General features: G+C 40.1%; 1 protein-coding gene across 6 annotated transcripts in view; it reads right to left on the bottom strand.

Annotated features, from left to right (window-relative positions):
* The window catches only part of EML4 (EMAP like 4), a 257731-nt gene that overhangs the window by 43554 nt on the left and 193933 nt on the right, over positions 1-20244 (bottom strand). For all 6 annotated transcript variants that reach the window (XM_073339049.1, XM_073339047.1, XM_073339048.1 and 3 more), the window contains 6 exons: positions 16791-16940; positions 15314-15383; positions 13784-13894; positions 8619-8714; positions 3925-4059; positions 3572-3707 (listed from right to left, as the gene is read on the bottom strand). In XM_073339049.1, coding sequence (XP_073195150.1) covers positions 3572-3707; positions 3925-4059; positions 8619-8714; positions 13784-13894; positions 15314-15383; positions 16791-16940 — 698 coding nt within the window. The remainder of the gene's footprint in view (positions 1-3571; positions 3708-3924; positions 4060-8618; positions 8715-13783; positions 13895-15313; positions 15384-16790; positions 16941-20244) is intronic.

The following is a 20244-nucleotide window of genomic DNA, read 5'->3' as shown; positions in this document are numbered from 1 at the left end:
CGGAGATTATGACATTTCGCATAGTCATACCACTTTATGCACAGGATTTGGTGCTGACAGTGCACATTAAATGTCTCTGCGGCTCCAAGTCTGCCTGTAAGAGGGTCCAGGTTTCTGACCCATATGGCAATACAGGTAGCACACAGGTCTGACAGATCCCAAACTCTGTCTCACCGCAAAGATGGTTTTTCATCCATAAGTGAGGCATGGACTTCATGCAGGAGGTGGCGAGACCTATTCTTGAAGAACATCTGGTTTGCTGCATCTGTTTGAATTCTGCTTGATGCCTAAGTAAATGAACTCATCAATGCTCTCCACAGTATTTGATCCCACTTGCACTGTGGGTTCTGGTGGCCCAGCTCCAAGGTTCTGGATCTTGGTCTTCTGCCACGAGACATTCAATCCTGTAGTGTGTGTGTGGCCTCTTAGTGGGTGGAGCTGAAATTTTCTGACTTCTCCAAAAGCAGGGCAGCATCATCAGTATAGTTTGGGTTGGTGAACACTTCTTGACTAACCTTGTTTCTGACATGTTGAACAGCAAATCCAAATATCCAATTGACAGCTCAACAGAACAGAACTGGGGAAAGAATGCATTCCTGCTGCACAATTGAGGTTGTGCAGAAACATGGCAAAAGCTGTGGACCTATGTACACTTTTACTGGTACTGGTATGAAGATCGTGCACCAGATTCAGCAGAATATCTGGAACACCAAATCCTTTCTGTGCGAACCAAAGTGCTGATCTAAAGACTGAATCAAGAGCCACTCTGATGTTGATATATGCCATGTGAAGTGGGCATAAGTACCCTGCTAAAGCTGGGACTGATTTTCAAAGGTATTGAGCACGCACGGGATTTATTGGCGCTTGGCATCTTGGAAAATTAGGCCATTGCTATTTATGTGTCTAAATATATAGATTAGGAGCAACATCAAGCACCTAAGTTTGGAAACTTTGGCCAACGTTTAGTAGCATTCCATAATGCTTATATATACAGTGGGAGGTAAGGAATTACTTTGCAAAAGGGGGAAAATGAGGCACAAAGGTTAACATTTTCAAACTTTGATTCCTAAAATCAAACAGCTAAATGAAGTTGAACTGATTTTCAGAGATGCTGGTCACCCACAGTTCCCACTTTATTTAGACCATTTCTTAAAAATATTCCTGGATATAGTTTTAACTTTAGGCACACAAGTTTGAAAATGTTGACCTGAGTGACTTAAGGTCACTCAGCAGCACAGCTAGGATAAGACCCAGAACTCCCAATCTCTAGTCCCATCCTCTAATCACTAGATGCTAACCTCCAGAAGACTGTTATTCACTTCTGAAGAATTAGGTTTCTCTTAAATGCCTATTGTTAGAGGATGTTGCCTTATGCACAGATGTATAAGATACTCTTACGTGAGCACTTCTTAAAATAAACCCTTAGCCTGAAGGATAGGCAAGGCACATGAGCCACAAAGGGCATATCTGCCAATTTCAAATTGTGCCATAGGGTCAGTGCAAAATGGGTACGTTTTCTAGATGTCTACCAGAGGGGACTGTGTCAGATATATATTAGTATTTGAAACTTTGTAGACCCAGTTGATGTTTCCTGATTAATTTGATCCTATGATGCAGTCGAAAATGCTATGAGTCCTTTCAATTACCGATGTGAACACTTTTTTCACAAAAATGTTTTCAAAACACAAAAAAACAAGAAAAAATGGTCTTGGATATAGTTGGCAGTTATTGTGCTATTATATTTACTCAAAGACTATATTTTGAGCACATATGCTCAAATAAATGGGAATTGCCACCTGCGATATGAAGCAATATAAAAAGGCTAGTTTCTAGAGCTTCAAATATTTTCTTAAAAATTAAGAAAAGCAGAGGATATCACTTTACTTAACTGTCTGTAGGGCACAATTTACCAGGTTTTTAAAATCTGGTTTCACACCCTACCAAAAAAAAAAAAAAAGGTGGTCTAGGTAAAAGCTCATCACCAATCCAACATGGTAAACTAACTAAAAAAAAAGCAATTAAGCACATGTATGAAATACTCCAGCCATCATGGGCAAAAACTTTTTAAGATGATCATGGCAAAAGCTATTTGCCCAGATGTTATAAAATTAACTAAACATTTAATATTTTCTTAATTATTTTTCCATTTCAATTAGTGGTTTCAAAAAAACAAAAACAAACAAACAGATTTTCCTATAAAAATAGATTTGCACTTAAAGATTTGCTTCTTACATGACTATTTTCCTGGCATACCAGTTTAAGTCAGAGTGTTTGAAATAGCTGCCAAGTAAAATAATTATCCTTGAATTTAAAAGCTACCTGAGGGCTCAACAGTGCCAGTTCTCCATATGTCTAGTAGCAATTCATTTTTCTTCTTTAATTTTAATGGAACAAAAAGCTCACCCTAAAAAACAAGTTCAATCCAAATGCCAAATCAAATGGTATTTAAAGTATATTTTTGTGTCAGGATTTGAGCACCTGCTTAGTTAGAAACTATTATTATTTGGGTAAATCCTACAGTTCTGTATTACACTTTTTTCTTTACATACAGGTCCTCTTAATATAAGCTTTCTGTATGACAGATATTCATTTGAGACTTTAAAGGTTTCACAAAGCATGCCTCAAGAGCCAAATGTAGTCCATGGAGCCTCCCTGAAACTATAGGGTGAGGACGAGTCTGATTAACTACACTATTTTTATTGCTGGGAAATTCAAACAAAATAATTTCTATTCATTTTGGACCCAGTCCTGCAAGGTGCTGAACAGCTCCAGCAAGGTGTAAAGTCAATGGGCATGTTCATGGGAGTTGTGGAAGCTCAGCACTGTCTAAGATTGGGCTACTATCAAGGAAGATACAAACACAAGCAAATGGTGTGGTCATACATGGATACTTTTAATACAAATCATTATGCAAATTTATAAGGCAACTTATAAGCACCTCTTGGGGTCCTGGCATGTAGCCCATTTAGCCATTTGGGTCAAAAAGGCTGGGCACCCTTGCAGACTGGAGCATTTATATCACTGAATTTCTTTGTCCAGTTCCACTTGGTGCAATGTTATGACAATCGTTCTTATCACTTGCTAAGGGTTCAACCCTCTGGTCAAGCGATCACCTCCCCCTCTTTAGCTCTGCCACTCTAGTGAGGGTTATAGACATTTCTATGGCTGCAATCCCAGATAAAACAGAATGCTTCTCCCTGCCTTTAACAAATGATTCTAGCAGCAGCTGGGAGTGAAACGGCATTGTCATATGCATACTGACACAAAAGAGAAACCAATTAACACGTTTTCACGTGGTTTGTTTTTGCAATACGATTTTATAAAAAAGAAATCAGATTAATCGACCAAAAGGGACCGTTATGATCCTTCTAGTCTGACCTCCTGCATACCACAGGGCATGGAATTTAAACATCAAGCCCAACCATGATAATGACGGTTGCAAAACTCAAGAGAAAGCACTGTACATAATATGGACGGGTTTATTTTGATATTTGTCATCCTAACACAATCTTTTGTATGTATGACTTCTGCAGACCATCATGCTGTAAAATTAACTGTGAGTGTACTGTACCTTTAGGCCCTTTTCCTGGCGTGGATTCTACAGTAGTTTTGCTCCATATAAGCATTATCCCACCTGAGTCTCCAGTGAGCACATCTCCATTCCCCAAAAATGCCAAACACTGCACAAATTTGGGTTTTTCATATTTCTGAAATGGAACAGCAAGAGAAATTAGAGTGTAATTGTGCAGCCACATGCACACCCACATGTGTAAAAAATAGTTTCTAGTTTTCATAATTTATTTCTTCATCCAACACGTATAATAAGGACGGTGGTCCAAATTCATACCTGGCATAAGCGGCTAACTCCACTGACTCCAATTATATTAATTTATGAATCTGGCCTAGCGCAAAAATATTTCTTACCCCAAAAATCCCTTGCTTTCTTGCTAGTGAATTGCCACTCCAGGTCCAAAAAAATATGTGAGATTTGCCACAAGTTATGATTGTGTTTGCGTCAGTTGGATGGAATTCTACAGCAAGCACAACTTCATTTGTAGTCTATAGAAACAAAGAAGAAACCATGAGCTTAATGTAATATTTATTCAGATGGATATTAATTTTCTATTTTACACACACACACACAGTTTTACACAGATAAAAAAGAGTATATAGGGTATTGTGAGTATAAATGTATATATACAAAAACATACACACAGATCTGTGTGGATAAGAATATATATTAGTTTGCTGTTGACTTTTACATTTCTGAAAGATTTCATAAGATTTTTAGCCAGAAAGAGAGGTTTTATTAATCTGAAATGATCTTTTGGCATAGCATTCTTTCCCCCGCTAAGCATGCCTTTTGCAAAAGAAAACAAGAAAAAACACAAGAGATGTTTTTTGGATGAAATAAACAAAAACTTGCTGCTGTCTGATTTCAAGACACATATGAGCATCTCATTGTTTTGGATAATGGATTTATGATAGAGGTAACTCAGCCAATCATAATACACTTGGCTTAAGTTCACTCATTTTCTGAAATCCTATAAAAGTTCTATTTGGTTCTTCCCCCCTGCTCTGAAAAAGCTACATAACTCACAGATAATAAATATAGCCCCCTATAGTCTCTTACTATAAATAGATTGGGACTTTTCACAAGTTGGATGTACCTTTACTGAATAGTAATAGCTAAGCAAATTTTATTATTTTATTAATTTTAAAATAATCTTTCATTTTACCAATAAGATATTTTACAACAGATTCATTTTTTTACAATTTTTTCAGATAAGACTCGTTTGCTATCCAGTAATTAATACAAGTTAAGTGAAACCTGTACAAGACAATACCTTTAGAAGGCAATCTCCGGTGCAGATTCAACAAAGCACTTAATCAAATCTTTGCGTACCTTTAAGTATGTGCATTTAAGCATTGGCTTCAATGGGACTTAAGCATATGCTTAAATACTTTGCTGAATAAGGACCCATGAGAGTATCCCAACTATCCCCATATGTATTTAATAAATTCTTATTCAAGGTCATTAGAAGACCATAGTGATTTTTGTTGGACACCTGTGGTAACTTAAATGATATTTCACTGTATATGTGAAACCACACACGTATATACATAATCATGTATACACATGCACACACAAACTTTAAACCCTATAACTATTAGATTTTAGGGCCCAACCCTGAAAGGTGCAGAGCACCTCCTGAGTGATGCAGAACACCTTTAACTCCCATTAAAGCCAATGGCTGTTGAACATGGTTCAGCAACTTGCAGGATCAGACCCCAAGTTGAAACTCTGGGGCACAACTTGCCTGCATTCCAAGAAATAATTATGACCATCCAAGAAAAAAAAACAAAAAAACCCCCCCACCTCAAGATACCAGATTTCAGGACTGAAGTACTACAGAATTTAGAAACCAAAAGCATTTATAAAATATAAAGAGGTCTTTTTAAATTAACACTTGAAACTGCTGATGTTAATTTTTAATAAATCTTGGAATACCAGGAAAATTCCAGACGACAGGAAGGCTACTAATGTTGTGTCAATATTCAAAAAGGGTAAGAAGGATGACCTAGGAAACTACAGGCCACTTTGTCTAACATCAATCCTGACAAAATAATGTTTAGCCTAAATATGATTAAAAGTTAGCACCAAACAATATCAATAAAACATATGTTTAATGGATTCAGAACCGGCTAATTGATATATCTGAAAATAATAGCTGTCAGTGGGAAACCATCTTTGGACGGGGGTGTTTCTAATGGTATTCTGCAAAGATCGGCAGTAGGCCTGACACTATTCAACATTTTCATCAATGGTCTGGAAGTAAATATAAAATCACTGTGATAAAATTTGCAGATGACACAAAGGACTGGGCTGTGAAAGAGTCCTGAGAGCTAACAGATGTGACAACACTCTCGTCACTTACACACTAATTAGCTGCCCCCCAGAGAAGACTTGACTAAGGAATGGAGTAAACGTAATCAGACTGTGGACTGAGGGTGTTAAGGACTATCCCTATCATTAGCTGGGAGGGTAGTTAAAAAGCACAGGAGGGAAATGCAAAAGGAAAGAGAGAGAGAGGGCTAGCAGAGAGCAGGGGAAACAAATTCTCCAGCTGGCAAAATTGTTTCCTCTTCCTTTCCCTGGAGAAAGGGCTGAGGAGCGAAGGACAGGGTAGGTAGAAATGCTGCATGGGGGTTGTGATGGTGTCTTGGCAGAGTTAACAAATAACTCACAGACATCTAGAGAATGTTGGTGAGGGAAGGAGAGAAGCTTGCCCTGTTACAAGGGCAGTCATACATAGTAATCTGGAACACTTGGTAAGCTAGGCCCAATCAAACAAAATGTGTTTTAATACAGCCAAATGTAAAGCTATAGATCTAGGAACAAGGAATGGAGGTCAGACCTCCAGTTCTGGTGCCCACATTTTAAAAGGATGTAGGAAAAACTGAAGAGGGTGCAGAAAAACAGCTACAAAAATTATTCGAAGGGTGGAAAAAATGCCATACAGTGACAGCCTTTAAGAGCTCGATCTGTTTAGTTTATCAAAATGAAAACAGTGTATAAGTACTTTCATGGGGAGAACATACTGGGCAGAATGGCTGGAAGCTGAAATCAGACATATCCAAATAGGAACTAAGGCACTTTAAAAAAAAACCAAAAAAAAACCAAAACCAAACAGTGAGGATGATGAATCATTGGAGAAAACTAACTAGAGCAGTGGTTTTCAAACTTTTTTTTCTGGTGATCCAGTTGAAGAAAATTGTTGATGCCCGTGACTCAACGGAGCTGGGGATGAGGGGTTTAGGGTGTGGGAGGGGCTCAGGGCTGGGGCAGAGGGTTGGGGTGCAGGAGGGAGTCAGGGGTCTGGGCTGGGGGATGAGGGATTTGGGGTGCAGGAAGCGGCTCCAGGTTTGAGATGGGGGCTCAGGGCTGGGGCAGGAGGTTGGTGTGTGGGATGGGGGCAGGGCTCTGGGTGCAGGCTGAGGATGAGGGGTTTGGGGTGGAGGAAGGGGCTCTGGGTTTGGAAGGGGGGCTCAGAACTGGGGTAGGGGATTGGGGCACGGGATTCAGGCATGGGCTTACCTCCGGCAGCTCCCAGTCAGCTGTACAGCGGGGGTGCAGAGACAGGTTTCCTGCCTGTCCTGACACCACAGACTGCGCTGCACCCCGGAAGTGGCCAGCAGCAGGTCTGGCTCCTAGGCAGAGGCATGCAAGCAGCTCAGCGCAGCTGTCACCGACAGGCATTGCCCCCCCCCAGTTCCCATTGGCCGCGGAGCTGGTGCTCGGGGCCGGGGGCAGCGCGTGGAGCCCAGTGGCCCCCCACCCACCTAGGAGCTGGACCTGCTGCTGGCTGCTTCCGGAAGCAGCGCGGTGTCAGAACAGGCAGGGACTAGCCTGCCTTAGCTGAACAGCACCGCCGACGGGACTTTTAATGGCCCAGTTGGCGGTGCTGACCAGAGCCGCCACGAGCCAGTGTCTTACATTCCGACCCACAGTTTGAAAACCACAGAAGTGATGGGTTCTTCATCTGCTGATGTTTTCATATGAAGACTGGATGTCTTTCCAGAAGATATGCTACAGCCAAACACAAGTTATGGTCCAGTACAGGGTAAAAGGGCGAAATTTTATGGCCTGTGATGTAAAGGAGGTCAGACTAGAAGATTTAATAATGTATTCTGACCTTAAGCTCTATAAATAGCTGAATATTGTACATCTCATCAGGCAGCCAGCAACTTCCATCTAGAGATTATCTTTTCATTCACATTTCAGAATGGGATAAGGGTCAGAAAAGAGAAAAATACTGTAGTACCATATCGTAAACATTTTAAAACTTAAGGGCTGATTCTGGTATAAAACAGAAGAAATTCCACTGAGGTCAGTGGAGGTAGTAGAGCAGTGTAAAACAAAGGTGAAACCAGAATCAGGACAGTAATATTTTCAAACATAACTGTATTTTGATGACGCAACATTAGTTTCCATGAAAACAAATGGCAAATCAAAATATCGGAGAACTGGAAGCCAGAAAATCCCTCTCAGTAGTCAGTTCTGGCTGTCATAGAGTCAGCTCTAAAATACTTATCCTTACCTTATGTTCATGTTTTTGACCCTTGCTTCCAAACAAAGAGGATGGAAAAGCTGCTGACAGAGAGCAGGCAGCTGACAGTGTAAGAGTAAGAACTCCCACTTGTAGATTTTGGCTACACCTAGATGTGCCAGTTTCAAAAAGCAGTAGCAAATTTTATTTATCCTTTGGCCCCTTAAACTCCCCAGGACTTCAAAGAGAAAAAGCATTAATGAAAAAAGTTTTTCTCCCCTTAAGGAGTCACTTTGCTTTTAATGGTCTTTATACTTGAAACCCTTTAAAATTTTATTTTAAAAAAATGTTGAAATATTCATATCCCCATATATAAAATCAAGAACAAATAGTGTGTGGTGGAGTTATACTATGCACTGGGGCTTCTCGGATGATAGAAGATTGCCTTTGGATTTGTGCCTCTCAGTGCACCAGATGCATACATAGATAGCCACATGAGAATAAACTGCACATGTGCTGTATAAATTATATCTCAGAATATTTGCTTAAGCAAAGTGTCCTATTTACCTTTATCTCTGCTACCTTTGATTTCCGCTGCCAGTCCCATACAGTCAACATGTGCTCGTTAGAGTCATCAATCACACACAAATGAGAACCTGAATCCTTTAAAAAGAAAGCCATAGACAGTGTTGTCATATCACATTTTAAAATAGGATAAGGTATGATTTAAAACCAAACACAGCAGTAGTATATTACAAAATCACTAGAATGCACAAATAAATATTGTGTCTATGTGAATAAGCAAAAGTTTAATATATTTGGATATTTTCCTTTATACTTGGAACTGTGAAATCTAAATTCAGCTTATCATCATTTCCCAATAAACAAATGAACCACACTTTAGATGGTATTCTGGTAGACTTTGAAAGCAGGCATTGTCAAGTCCGCCTCACCACCACCTTTTAATACCTTTTTAACCCTATTGTTTGCATAAAATACAAAATGTTTTGTCATCTACCACACTTGTCCCTTCCCATTTGGAAAATATTTTCCTTGTCTGTTTCATTTGGGACATGTAACTTTCTTGGTTCATTTCTTTAATTGTGACAATAATATTAACACTTAGCATATATATCATGTTTTATATTTTCAAAGCTATGTATACACAGCCAATTTAGACCTCACAGCAATAACTGTTAGAAGCTCCATTTTGCAGATAGGAAAACTGAAGCACAGAATACATTATTAAAGTAAGAGCATGTCTAGGTATCAAATTTAAATGTCTGTTCTCCCTCTGCAATAGGCGGCAGCTTAGCATTTAAGTTTTACATACTGTAAACAGTTTAAATGTTTTACAACAAGAAGTTACTGAATAAAAAGAATCAATGATAACATAGTTAGGGACAAATTTTAAAAGACAGGCCCAGGATCCTTGGGGCAAAAATATGCAGTATTTACAAATGAACATGGGGGGCGGGGGGGTATTATTGTAGTACCATATAAAAAGCAGGCATTTAAGTACCCATTGGTGAACAGATTTGGGACCTTCTTTTTCTTTTAAATGTGGTTCCTAGAGTCCTACCTACATTCACTAACAGATTATGACAATTTTCAGGTGGCTGAAATTTTAACCTTAAATGACAGTACAATTTCCCTTTAAAAGTGAATTTGAAACGGAATGCTAAGTGTATAAAACTAAACTAAGAGGCCTTATTCTTGCTTTGGTTACATGAGCTGCTCTTATTGGGATTAGTGGGATCTGTAGAAAACTATGGCCCTAGGATATTTCCTGCTTATTGTCCCTATAAGGCACCATATGACAGCTATGTTTGGGATGTAAAATGCTTGTTTTTAAATTATGTGTTGTTAGATTATTATGGCTAACCTGAAAATGTAGCCCTAATTGGTCTAAGCTGTAGCTGCAAAATGGCACTAACAAAAATGGATGCTGGCCCTTACTGTTCTTCTAAGATTTTTTTGATGGCATTTTCTCTACTTCTTAGAAAATAAGACTGAAAACTTTTAGAGGTATAAGAGAGGTCTTTTAGAGGCGATGAATGTATGACATTGAAATTGCATTGATACAGCTCTGTGGGCTATAATTGTGTGCTCTAACGAGCTGGAGGAAATAATGGTGTTGCCTTAAACTGTACTATTTTGTTTCTATAATATGCTGGGGAAGGTGAACATTTATTCTTTTTAACAGCAAAGTTTTTTTTGTCACTTCTTGAGGGCACAGCTCAAACATAATTAACAATAATAATTTTAGCAGCATAACTAAGCACCAATTTAATCTTGTTTTATTTATTTAATTTCTTAATTGTGGGAGATTTTTTCTTTTAATTGGGGATAAAGGGAGATGGCATCTTTACTGCCCTACATATGGCTTTGGCACCCTACCAGGAGGTCCTTATTCATACACACTTATGGCAGGTGTGCTCATTTAAAAACCACATTATGATGGATGATCTAACTGGATGATAATATGAAAGGCCTGAAGGGAAGAAGTAATTTGGAGCCCTAGGTCCCTCGATTGCCGTAATGATGGACAATGGTAGATATGAAAGAATAAACCACTGAGGACTAGACTAGGTGTCTGGAATTGGATATCAGCCCCTGGTTTCAAATGGGGAATAATCTCAGAATGCAGAGCACTGGTTGGCAGAGACCTTCCACAACAGCTTCTGCAGTTTAATGACAAGGAATGAATGACATCCTAACTTTGCATATATTACTGAAAACTTGCTGTGATACTGAAGAATTAGCCCAGATATCGCCGAAGAGATACTAAATTCAATCTGAGGCACAGGCTGGCTGGGGTGGTGGAGTGGCTGTGCTTACTGCTTGTAATCTTAAACGCAGATCATCTCCTCAAAATTGGGTATGTTTCAACATGGTCAACTAGTGTGTCATAGAACAAGATAAACATGGGACTAAGTAGTTGTTTACAGCCCACCCTCTGTATCTAGGATTTCCTGGCTGAGTTCCCAAATGTGACCATGGAATCAACTTAGTCTTAGAGTCACTGAGGCTAATGATCCTGGATGAATTATGTCCACGAAAACAATGACTCTTCTTGGTTGACTCAAGATGTCCTGGCCTCTGACAACCACAGAAAAGTCACAGGTGGTTCACAGATTTACACAAAGCTGGTTGCACTCTGGATTTTATTTTAGATATAGTACTGGTGACTTGAGGCTGGAGGAGTGCAGATTATACTTGGCTAGAGTAAGAGCATGAACTTCATTTACTTTGAGGTTAAACACCACCTTCCGGGTAGGGAATCTTTTTTATTGTGCCACCCTGAGATTAATGGACCCAATCAGGTTTCTGAAATCTCTGGAGGAGAATATTATGCAACAGATGGGCAACTGTTAATAGCATGTCGTGATTTTCTGATTATGTTTTATCATCATCTACTCCTGCGGTGTTTCACACACACACCTTCCCTCCTAATCTTCTGAGCAGCTCACTTAGGTATTCAGATGATCTGCAACAGATTAAACATGCTGGGAGAGGTACAATGCAGATGACAAAAACGACATTTTGGGATTTTATCAATCATGACAAAGAATTTTGAAGTCTTATGCCATGGCCATGATGGAAGCAAAGAACACTCTTCTCCAGCATATCATCATCTAGGAAGTCCCGATCAAAAGCATCATTCTGGTTAGTAGACCATCTGATTAATTTGATCCACCCCTACATACACCCACATGAGTCCTTCTCACTGTGAGGAATGTTCTATCCACTTTATAGATCAGATTGTGTTTGTCTCACCCGGATATAGAATTGTTTCTTATGAAGTAAACAAAGTCGTCTCTGATTAGCTTCTTTGATTCAGCCAGACTCACTCCGTAAGGTTCTGCTGAGCTATTGGGAAGTTTTGGGCTGCAATTTGAGAAATACATTCCTACTGGTGGGACATCGACTCTACTCTTGATAGACACAATCAATACCTCCCTAAGCAAGGCCAAAGTGCTAACATCTCTCAAGCAATCAATTGTTATTTCTTCTATTCAAGAAACTGCCTCATAATATTGATAATCTGGCAAATTATTGCTATGTCCTCTTTGAGGAAGATTATGACAAGGAAATTCTTCCATTTTCTGGATTTCCGATTACTGGAAACCCTTTCAAACTTTGTTTAGATCTGGCTACAGCTGAGAAACCACCCTGACACAGGACTTTAGAAGTCACTTTCCTCACTGATCTGGCAAGGTACACCAAAAGGTCTATATTTTTGTACAGGCCTTTGCCTGAAGAAGAGGTATGGCATGAGAGAATGAAAGGTTACTTGGAACAGGGAGTTGTTGATTCTTTTAGTTCAGTATTTATCAGAGTTTTCCCAGCTAAGATACAAAACCTAGGCATGGCTTCTTGCCATGAATTATCCACATTCCACAGTCTTTTACAGTCACAAAGAATTGTGCAATTGCAAAGAAACCACAGCTGATTTCAATTGCTGAGGATGGGGAAAACCTGATGGAAACAAATGGGGCACTGGGTCAAAAGCCTGGTGAAGAGGAGGTAGAGCAGGGCAGGGACTGCTGATGGGTGGGGACTGGTTGCCATGAGCTGCTTGCAGCAATATGAGGCCTGATGCGGGTGCTGGGTGATCAATGGGCTGCAGTGTGAGAAAGGAGGAGCTGCTATTGGATAGCACTTCTCCCTTCTCCTCCCAACCCAACTGTACTCTATCCTCAGGTGATGGTAGCTGGCTTCCTCTTCCATGAATAGAGATGGTGTTGAAGTGGGAAGGGATGGGGAGAGGGGATACCAGATTGAGCAGGACAGCAACATCTTCTATTCCCCTTCATTTCCCCATCTACAGGGCACAGAATTATACTGTATTTGATTCTCAACCAGTGGGGTCAATATCCATGTGAGAATCACTGCTTGGGACAAATTTTTCAGGGTGGGTGTACTTAAAGGAAACTAACAATTAATGTATGCATATCTGGCAAATCTTATGGGAAGCAAAATTATGATTTTGAAATGAAACATATTCCAGAGTTTAATATTTTCTCCATATTCAGCAGATTTGATAAGACTTTTTCCATTAAAAAATGCAGGGCAGGCTGGACAAATGATTTTAGCAAAATCTATATTTGTTTTATATAATAGTCAAAATTAACAAAATGAAACAGCTTGATAAAGTTACTAACAATTTTTCTGGTCACAAGCTTTTGATGGCCTAGATAACAAGATTGCTCGTATTTGGTCTAAATTTTTAAAACCTTTATGCTTGCCATTAAGAGGAGCTGATAAGACATTATTTCTTAAGCAGACGGAAGTGCAAGCAAGGGGTTTGTTGTTTCCTGTCCTAGGATGAAACTCTAGTACGACGCAGAGAGAAAATAAATACTTTGCATCAGAACTTGCCAAGATTCATCTTCATGAACTTCCTAACAAACAAATCTTTCAACATGTGTTGAAACAGAAATGCAGTACGGCCTTCTCAATTTCTATTCTACGTATTTCTCGTAAACTGTTTATTGGTTGTACTATTCTGCTGCCACTATTTTACATGTGTAACTTTCTGGGGGTTTTCCTAGAACTATTTTCATTGCCCTAAGTTGTTTTAATGCAATGTATTTAACTTTCCAAACATGCTTCAGTCCCAAGATAGTTCAGCTAGAAAACCACAGTACATATAACACCTACAGGTGTTTCTGTCTGACTTACATACAGTATGGTAAATTATTAAAAAAATGCAATTTTTTTCTTACTGCTTTTGAAAAATCCAGACACCCCACTCCACGCTCGAAAGTGCCGAGGCCAATAACCTGCTGTGTCATCAGGCTCACTGAGTCCCATACTCTAACATGGGGCTGCAAAGGCTAAGTAAAAGCAATTTGATAAAAACTGTTACTGAAGGCTAAAATGTCACATGCAGATTTAATCTTACATTAAGCAGATACTGACTTCTGTTGATGTCAACACCACGAATTATTGACCTGTAAAGTAAATATTGACTGAAGTGAAGATAAATAATTATACATTAACACCTTACATTTATATAGCACCTTTAATCTCAAAGGATTCTAGGCAAGATTTACAGACTTCTGTATAGCGACTGCTTTACCTATCACCTCTGGGATGGAAACAGAGCAGCGTTGTCCAATTTAAAATGCAGGGCAAAATGTAAAATACCTAAGCTGAAATTTGGCCAATATCCTGATCACACACACACACACGACCTGGGTTTTATCTCATACCAAAAATGGCACATGCAGTGCCATGCAGTGCATCCTAGCATTGAATCAGGTTAATGCTTCAGAATTGACTCAGGTTAGACAGGACTGAATCACCTACACCCCGCTTCCTGCTGCAGCTTTTTCCATGGTGATGTTCCATCCAAGTGATATCCAGGCCCAAACCTGCTTGATTTCACATATTTGACAAGGCCACAGCCCACGATGGCTTAGTATAGCTTAAGAATAAAGTCAGTATTCACCACAAAAAGATAATAAATCATGATGTTGACAGAAAACAATTCTAAAAGGATTACTTCAACAGCCGTGCAATGGAAATCTTAACTGTAAACAATACCAACAATAAAATTACAATTATTCTTTGCAGCAAAATGGGATGAATTGCAAAGTCTAAGTATTGGTCTTATTTACAGTGCATCTACTACTTGGACCACGTTCATTATAAAATTCTACTGTATGTCATACTAGCTATATTAACTCAGTAAAGATGAACTGATCATTTAAATTCCAACAGACCAGTTTAACAGCCATACGCAGGACTGGTTATGGGTACTCTCACTCAGCTGGGTGAACTTACTGTACAGCTTGCCAAACCCTCAAGTCTTGCATAGCTCATGAAGTCAGGTTTCCTTTTCCTTGAGGCCATAAGAGTACATGGGGGCCTCTAGTTTGAGTCAGAATCTCTTTCCCTTGGGGAGAAGACTGACTAGAATAAGTGTGGAAATCCTATGGCCCTCTTGCACGGATTGCAAATTCCACATTTGTGTGGGAAAGAGAAGCAGAAATATGTGATGCATACCACACGAAAAAAGGCTTTATAAACTTCTGCTCTTTATAATGTGCAGTTGTGTACTTGATTTGTATTCATTTTCTTATGCTAGAGGAATTCACAATCACCTTAAAAACAGGAAAAATAAATATTTATCTAAATGTAACACACACACAAATCATAAATAGAGGATCGAGGGATGAAAAGAATGAAGTATGTATGTTTTATCCTGATTTTCAAACAAGATACTATTCCTCAGCAGCTCTATTACTCACCCTTCCATCTTTATCCACTCCAGCTAGCTGTCCTGTGGCAATCCTAATTTTGTCTGGATGAACTGCAAGGCTAAGAAATAATGTCAACATGGAAGATATTTGTTAGGGATATTCCACATTCTAATGCCCTGCTTTTGCCATTACAGCTCTTCAAAGTGAGATGCAATTTTGTAGTCCTTTTATCTGTGTGAACAGACGTTTCACACAAAATATGCACACAGGAGCAAAGAAAAGATTTTGGGTAAAATTTTCTAAAGTGCTTAAGTGACTTAGGAGCCTACGTTTTATTTTCAAAAATGACTTAACTTAGGATCATAAGTCCCACAGACTTTCAATGATAGAGTCTTGACAATTTTTGAGTCATACTACTTCAGGTATGTGTTATCTAAAGATAGCCACACTGGTGAAAATCCTTAGTGTAGAAGGATAAATTGGTATAAGCCACTGTTTGTTCATGTGCATGTTATATTGCTTTCTAGCAGGTGTAAAACACCCCAGATACTGTAATTTGAAAGCATACTGCCTGAATCTGAGGCCAATAATCTGGGTGTCATCTTTGACTTAGTTCTCATCCACTTTCTCTGTAACATCTGTAAGATGAGTGAGTCAGTGGAGGAAGGCAAACAGAGGGTTGATGTGGTCAGAATAATGGATCAGGAAAATCAGTCCAGCACAACATCGTGACTGAATGTAAAGGGGGCAAGATTGGAGGCATCAAGGCCATAGGAAGTGATTACAGTAAATAAGTCACAAAACAATAAGGGTCTAGACAATATATTTTGTTGTCTGTACAGACAGAAAGACCACTTCACCAACACATCGAACATCCTTCTCACCTTTATGGCCTTCCACCAGATAAACCTACATTACTTCTCCAATAGAACATCTAATTAAAGTCAACCATTGCCTTTCTTCTGCTAAGGATACTGGCCTTGACTGCCTGCTTTCCACATGAGCATCTTTGTGCTGACTCCCAGGCTATCCATTAATCCTTAGGAATAACCCCCTTTCAAAGTTTGCAAAGCCACTACCCAACTTCATACTTTTGTAAATCCTCCTTAAAACCTACCTTTGACATAATGTCTGCAAATCACTCCCACCTGGCTTTGGCTGGGCTGATGACAACTCTGACCAGTATTCTGACTAGTTTATGCTGCTATTCCTGCCTCTAGTACACTGCTCCCCCACATCTGTGTATTCCCATCACTTTCTGTTTAAATCCAAGACTAAACTCTCTGAGGCAGGGACTGTCTTGTTGTCATGTGTTTGTACAGTGCTTAATACAGTGGAGCTCTAATCAGGGCCTCCAAGCACTGCTGTGATGGAAAATAATAAAAATGACAAAGATGACAAAATAATAATAAAGCAACAAATGCCCCTTCAGTTGGAGGATATTAAATGAATATGAAGTTGTATCACAATAAATTATGGTATAGTCACACAAGCAGGCATTTATAACCAGTTGTTATATACCAACCATTTAACACAGTCTGTATGACCCAAGTAGTGTCGCTGAGTTCTCTCTTCATAGTTAAATAATACCACTATTGATGCTATGAAATATACTATTTCCCCGGTAGGAAGGAGATATACGTTGGCTCGACAATCTCTTCCACGATACCCATATCTTTTTTAAAAAGTCAAGGTTTTAAATAAAATAGCGTATGAGGATCAGTTTAGAAAGGCTTCCCTGTGGAGTTCTCAAATGTTAATACCTTTTCCTTTTTAATTTCCCTTGTGAACCTCTGAACCAGACATTATCCTCATCAAGGAGCATTACATTTGCACCAATATGTAGCTTTAACAAAAAATATTGCACATGCAGAAGAGTTCAGGAAACCAATATGCTGTCAGTTGTTCCCATTAACAGAAAAAGAAAGCATACATAAAAATATGCAGAAGTATGAAGCATGAAACAGTGTCAGTTTATAAAGTGTAAATGTGAAATTTCATTAGGTAATAAGAGCACTCACTGTACCGCCTTAACGTGTTTCACAGCAACAGAATTGCGTCAGACAGCAGACTTTGTACTTTTGCATTCCAGAGTACAAGTGTATCAGTTCCACTGGGCCTCTTAAAACAAGTGTGTGAAAATTCCAAATGCTCCTCAGAAAAAGGCAAGATACTGCAAAGCAGCTCCACCATTTGGGAAATGGAAATTTAAATATAAAAAGGTCGTTAAAAATAAGACCAAAGAACAAGATAGGACTAGATAGGTACATTTACCCAATCCATATTAAGTTGAGGGGTGTGGGAGATATGGTGGAGGGGGGAGGGACCCATGCTGATCAGTGGATACAGAGCCTTTACCGATTTCAAATCCAACCTAGTTCAGTAGTGCTTAAACCTAGTTACCATATAGCTGCTTGGTGTCCTGTGTAAGGAGGTTATGTTTATTTAATGTACCTATCTGCTCCCGTTTCAATCCTTAGGCTCATTACATACAATTACAAACACTAACTTTACCAGAATATAAAATAACATCTATAAAACCTTAAAAACAGATTTACTAAAATACCTTCCCCACTATCACCCTGCTGTCAATGACAACTTCCCACCTCAGCACCTGGTATCCCACAGGAAAGTAGGGAGAATACACTGCAATAAAAGACCCATGGCACAGCCATAGCTAGCCCAGGTGAGCTGACTTGGGCTGTCAGGGCTTGGACTGTCAGGCTAAAAATTGCAGTGTAGATGTTCAGGCTTGGGAAACCCAGAGGTGAGTCTCAGGCTACATCTCCACTACCATGGTAGGTCTACCTATGCTACACAACTCCAGCTACATGAGTAACGCTGCTGGAATCGACGTACCTTAGGTTGAGTTACCATGGGGTCTACGCCGCAAGGGGTCAACGGCAGAAACTCTCCTGTCTACTTACCTTATCTTCTCGTCGGGGGTAGAGTACAGGGGTCGACTAGGGAGCGATCTGCTGTCGATTTGGTGGGTCTTCACTAGACCTGCTAAATCGACCACTGGTGGATCGATCTCAGAGCGTTGATCCCGGCTGTAGTGTAGATGTAGCCTCAGAGACTGGGCTCCAGCCTGAGCCTGTATATCTACACTGCAATTTTTAGCCCCACAGCCAAAGCCACTTGCGCCTGAGTGAATTGACTCGGTCTCTGAAACTTGGTACTGCTATTTTTTTATTGCAGTCATAGGCGCCAACTTTCCCTGGCACCGGTGGGTGTTCACACCCCCCCTGCCCTGGCCCTGCCCCAACTCCACCCCTTCCCCGCCCGTTCCCTGCCCCTATTCCAACCCCTTCCCCAAAGTCCCACCCCAACTTTGCTCCCTCCCGGCCCCATCGGACCCCTCCCCAAATCTCCATGCCAGCCCCGCCTATTCCCTGAGCACACTGCGTTCCCCCTCCCCCCCTCCCTCCCAGCACTTGCCGCGTGAGACAGCTGTTTCGTGGCGGCAAGCACTGGGAGGGAGGGGCGAGAAGCGGGACGCAGTGCACTCAGGAGAGGAGGCGGAGGTGAGCTGGGGGGCAGGGCGGGGAGCTGCTGGTGGGTGCAGAACACCCCCATGGGTGCTCCAGCCCTGGAGCACCCACGAAATCGGCGCCTATAATTGCAGTGTAGATGTACCTTAAGAAACTCTTCCAGTGTTGCCCTGAAAGCCTCCAAAAATGGGCTCTGCTCAACTAAGCAGGCAGGAAGTGAAATTCATAGTCAAAGGTCCTGCACAGAGAATGCCCTACCATGAGCCCTTCCTTAAAAAAATAAAACCAGAGGGCTGCTAGGCTGGATAACAACTGTGGCTGTACCTTAGGAGGAGAGAGGTGAACTGGCAGCCTGAGCTCTCTTCCTAGTGGACAGGCATACTGTTTAGATGAGGTTGCTAAATTATGAAAACTAAAAGACAAATGTCTTTACCCATTAAATTTACTTTGCCACAGTATATCAAACATTCCCAGCAACAGTATTTTGTCCAACCAGACAGCTAGAGATGGGGAAAGGAAATTAACAGATAAGGGAAATTTTGTCTGTTGATGGCATTAGTGAAAATCCTAACAATAGGGAAGTGACTAGCAGCGAACTTCCAGAATTGATGGTGACAGACCAATCATAACATTATCTCTTTACCACAGTATGAAGAGTTGTGTTCTAAATGCAGTTTCTTGGGGAAGAGTAGATCTTTGTTGTCAAGTGTAGTAAAGGAGCATAATGATAAAGGTTTATTTGGATTGACACCTTTGCATGTTCAACCTAGACCAGTGGTTCCCAAACTGGGGTTCGTGAATCCCTGGGGATTCGCAAAATGTTACAGGGGGTTCTCGGGAAAAAATTCCCTAATGGCGGACAGAGCTCTCCCTTGGGACTTCCAAGCAGATCAAAGCAAGCATATCTATCGCAGTAAGGAGATTTAAACATCAAGACTCCTTATAAGAAATAGAAAGGGAGGTGGATATTTTTTGCTGTTTTTAAAATTAAATAGGCAGCTAGTATTGTTTTTAAAATTATTATGAAGAACAAGTTTAAGCTTTGTTGTAACCTGCGTTGTTTGCCTGGACTGCTCAAGACCTGAACGCTTGTGTAGGAGGAACTCTGAGTTGGCTTCTTAAATACTTTCATACTGTTTCACATCTGATACTCCTTGCTGAAACATAGAATCCTTGTCTTATAACAGGATTATTCAAAGTGATACAAGCTACGAAAGTGAGATCTTGGAAGAGTGTTGCTGTTTTCATAATGTAATAAAATACTGTAATGATAAATAATAAATAGTGTGTAATAAGTATGCCATAAAAACAAATTTTATATTTCCAAGATCACTGCTTTTATAATTTATACTCAGGTAAAGGAGAAAATCCCTGGAAATATTCATTTTTAGGAGGGGGTTCACGAGGCTTGACATTTTAGTGAAAGGGGTTCATAGGTTGTTAAAGTTTGGGAATCACTGACCGAGAACACCGTTAGGGACTTAG

This window comes from Lepidochelys kempii, chromosome 3 (assembly GCF_965140265.1).
Source record: "Lepidochelys kempii isolate rLepKem1 chromosome 3, rLepKem1.hap2, whole genome shotgun sequence".
Taxonomy (NCBI): domain Eukaryota; kingdom Metazoa; phylum Chordata; order Testudines; family Cheloniidae; genus Lepidochelys; species Lepidochelys kempii.
The sequence above is the reverse complement of the archived record's forward strand: the minus strand, read 5'-3'. Positions and strand labels throughout refer to the sequence as shown.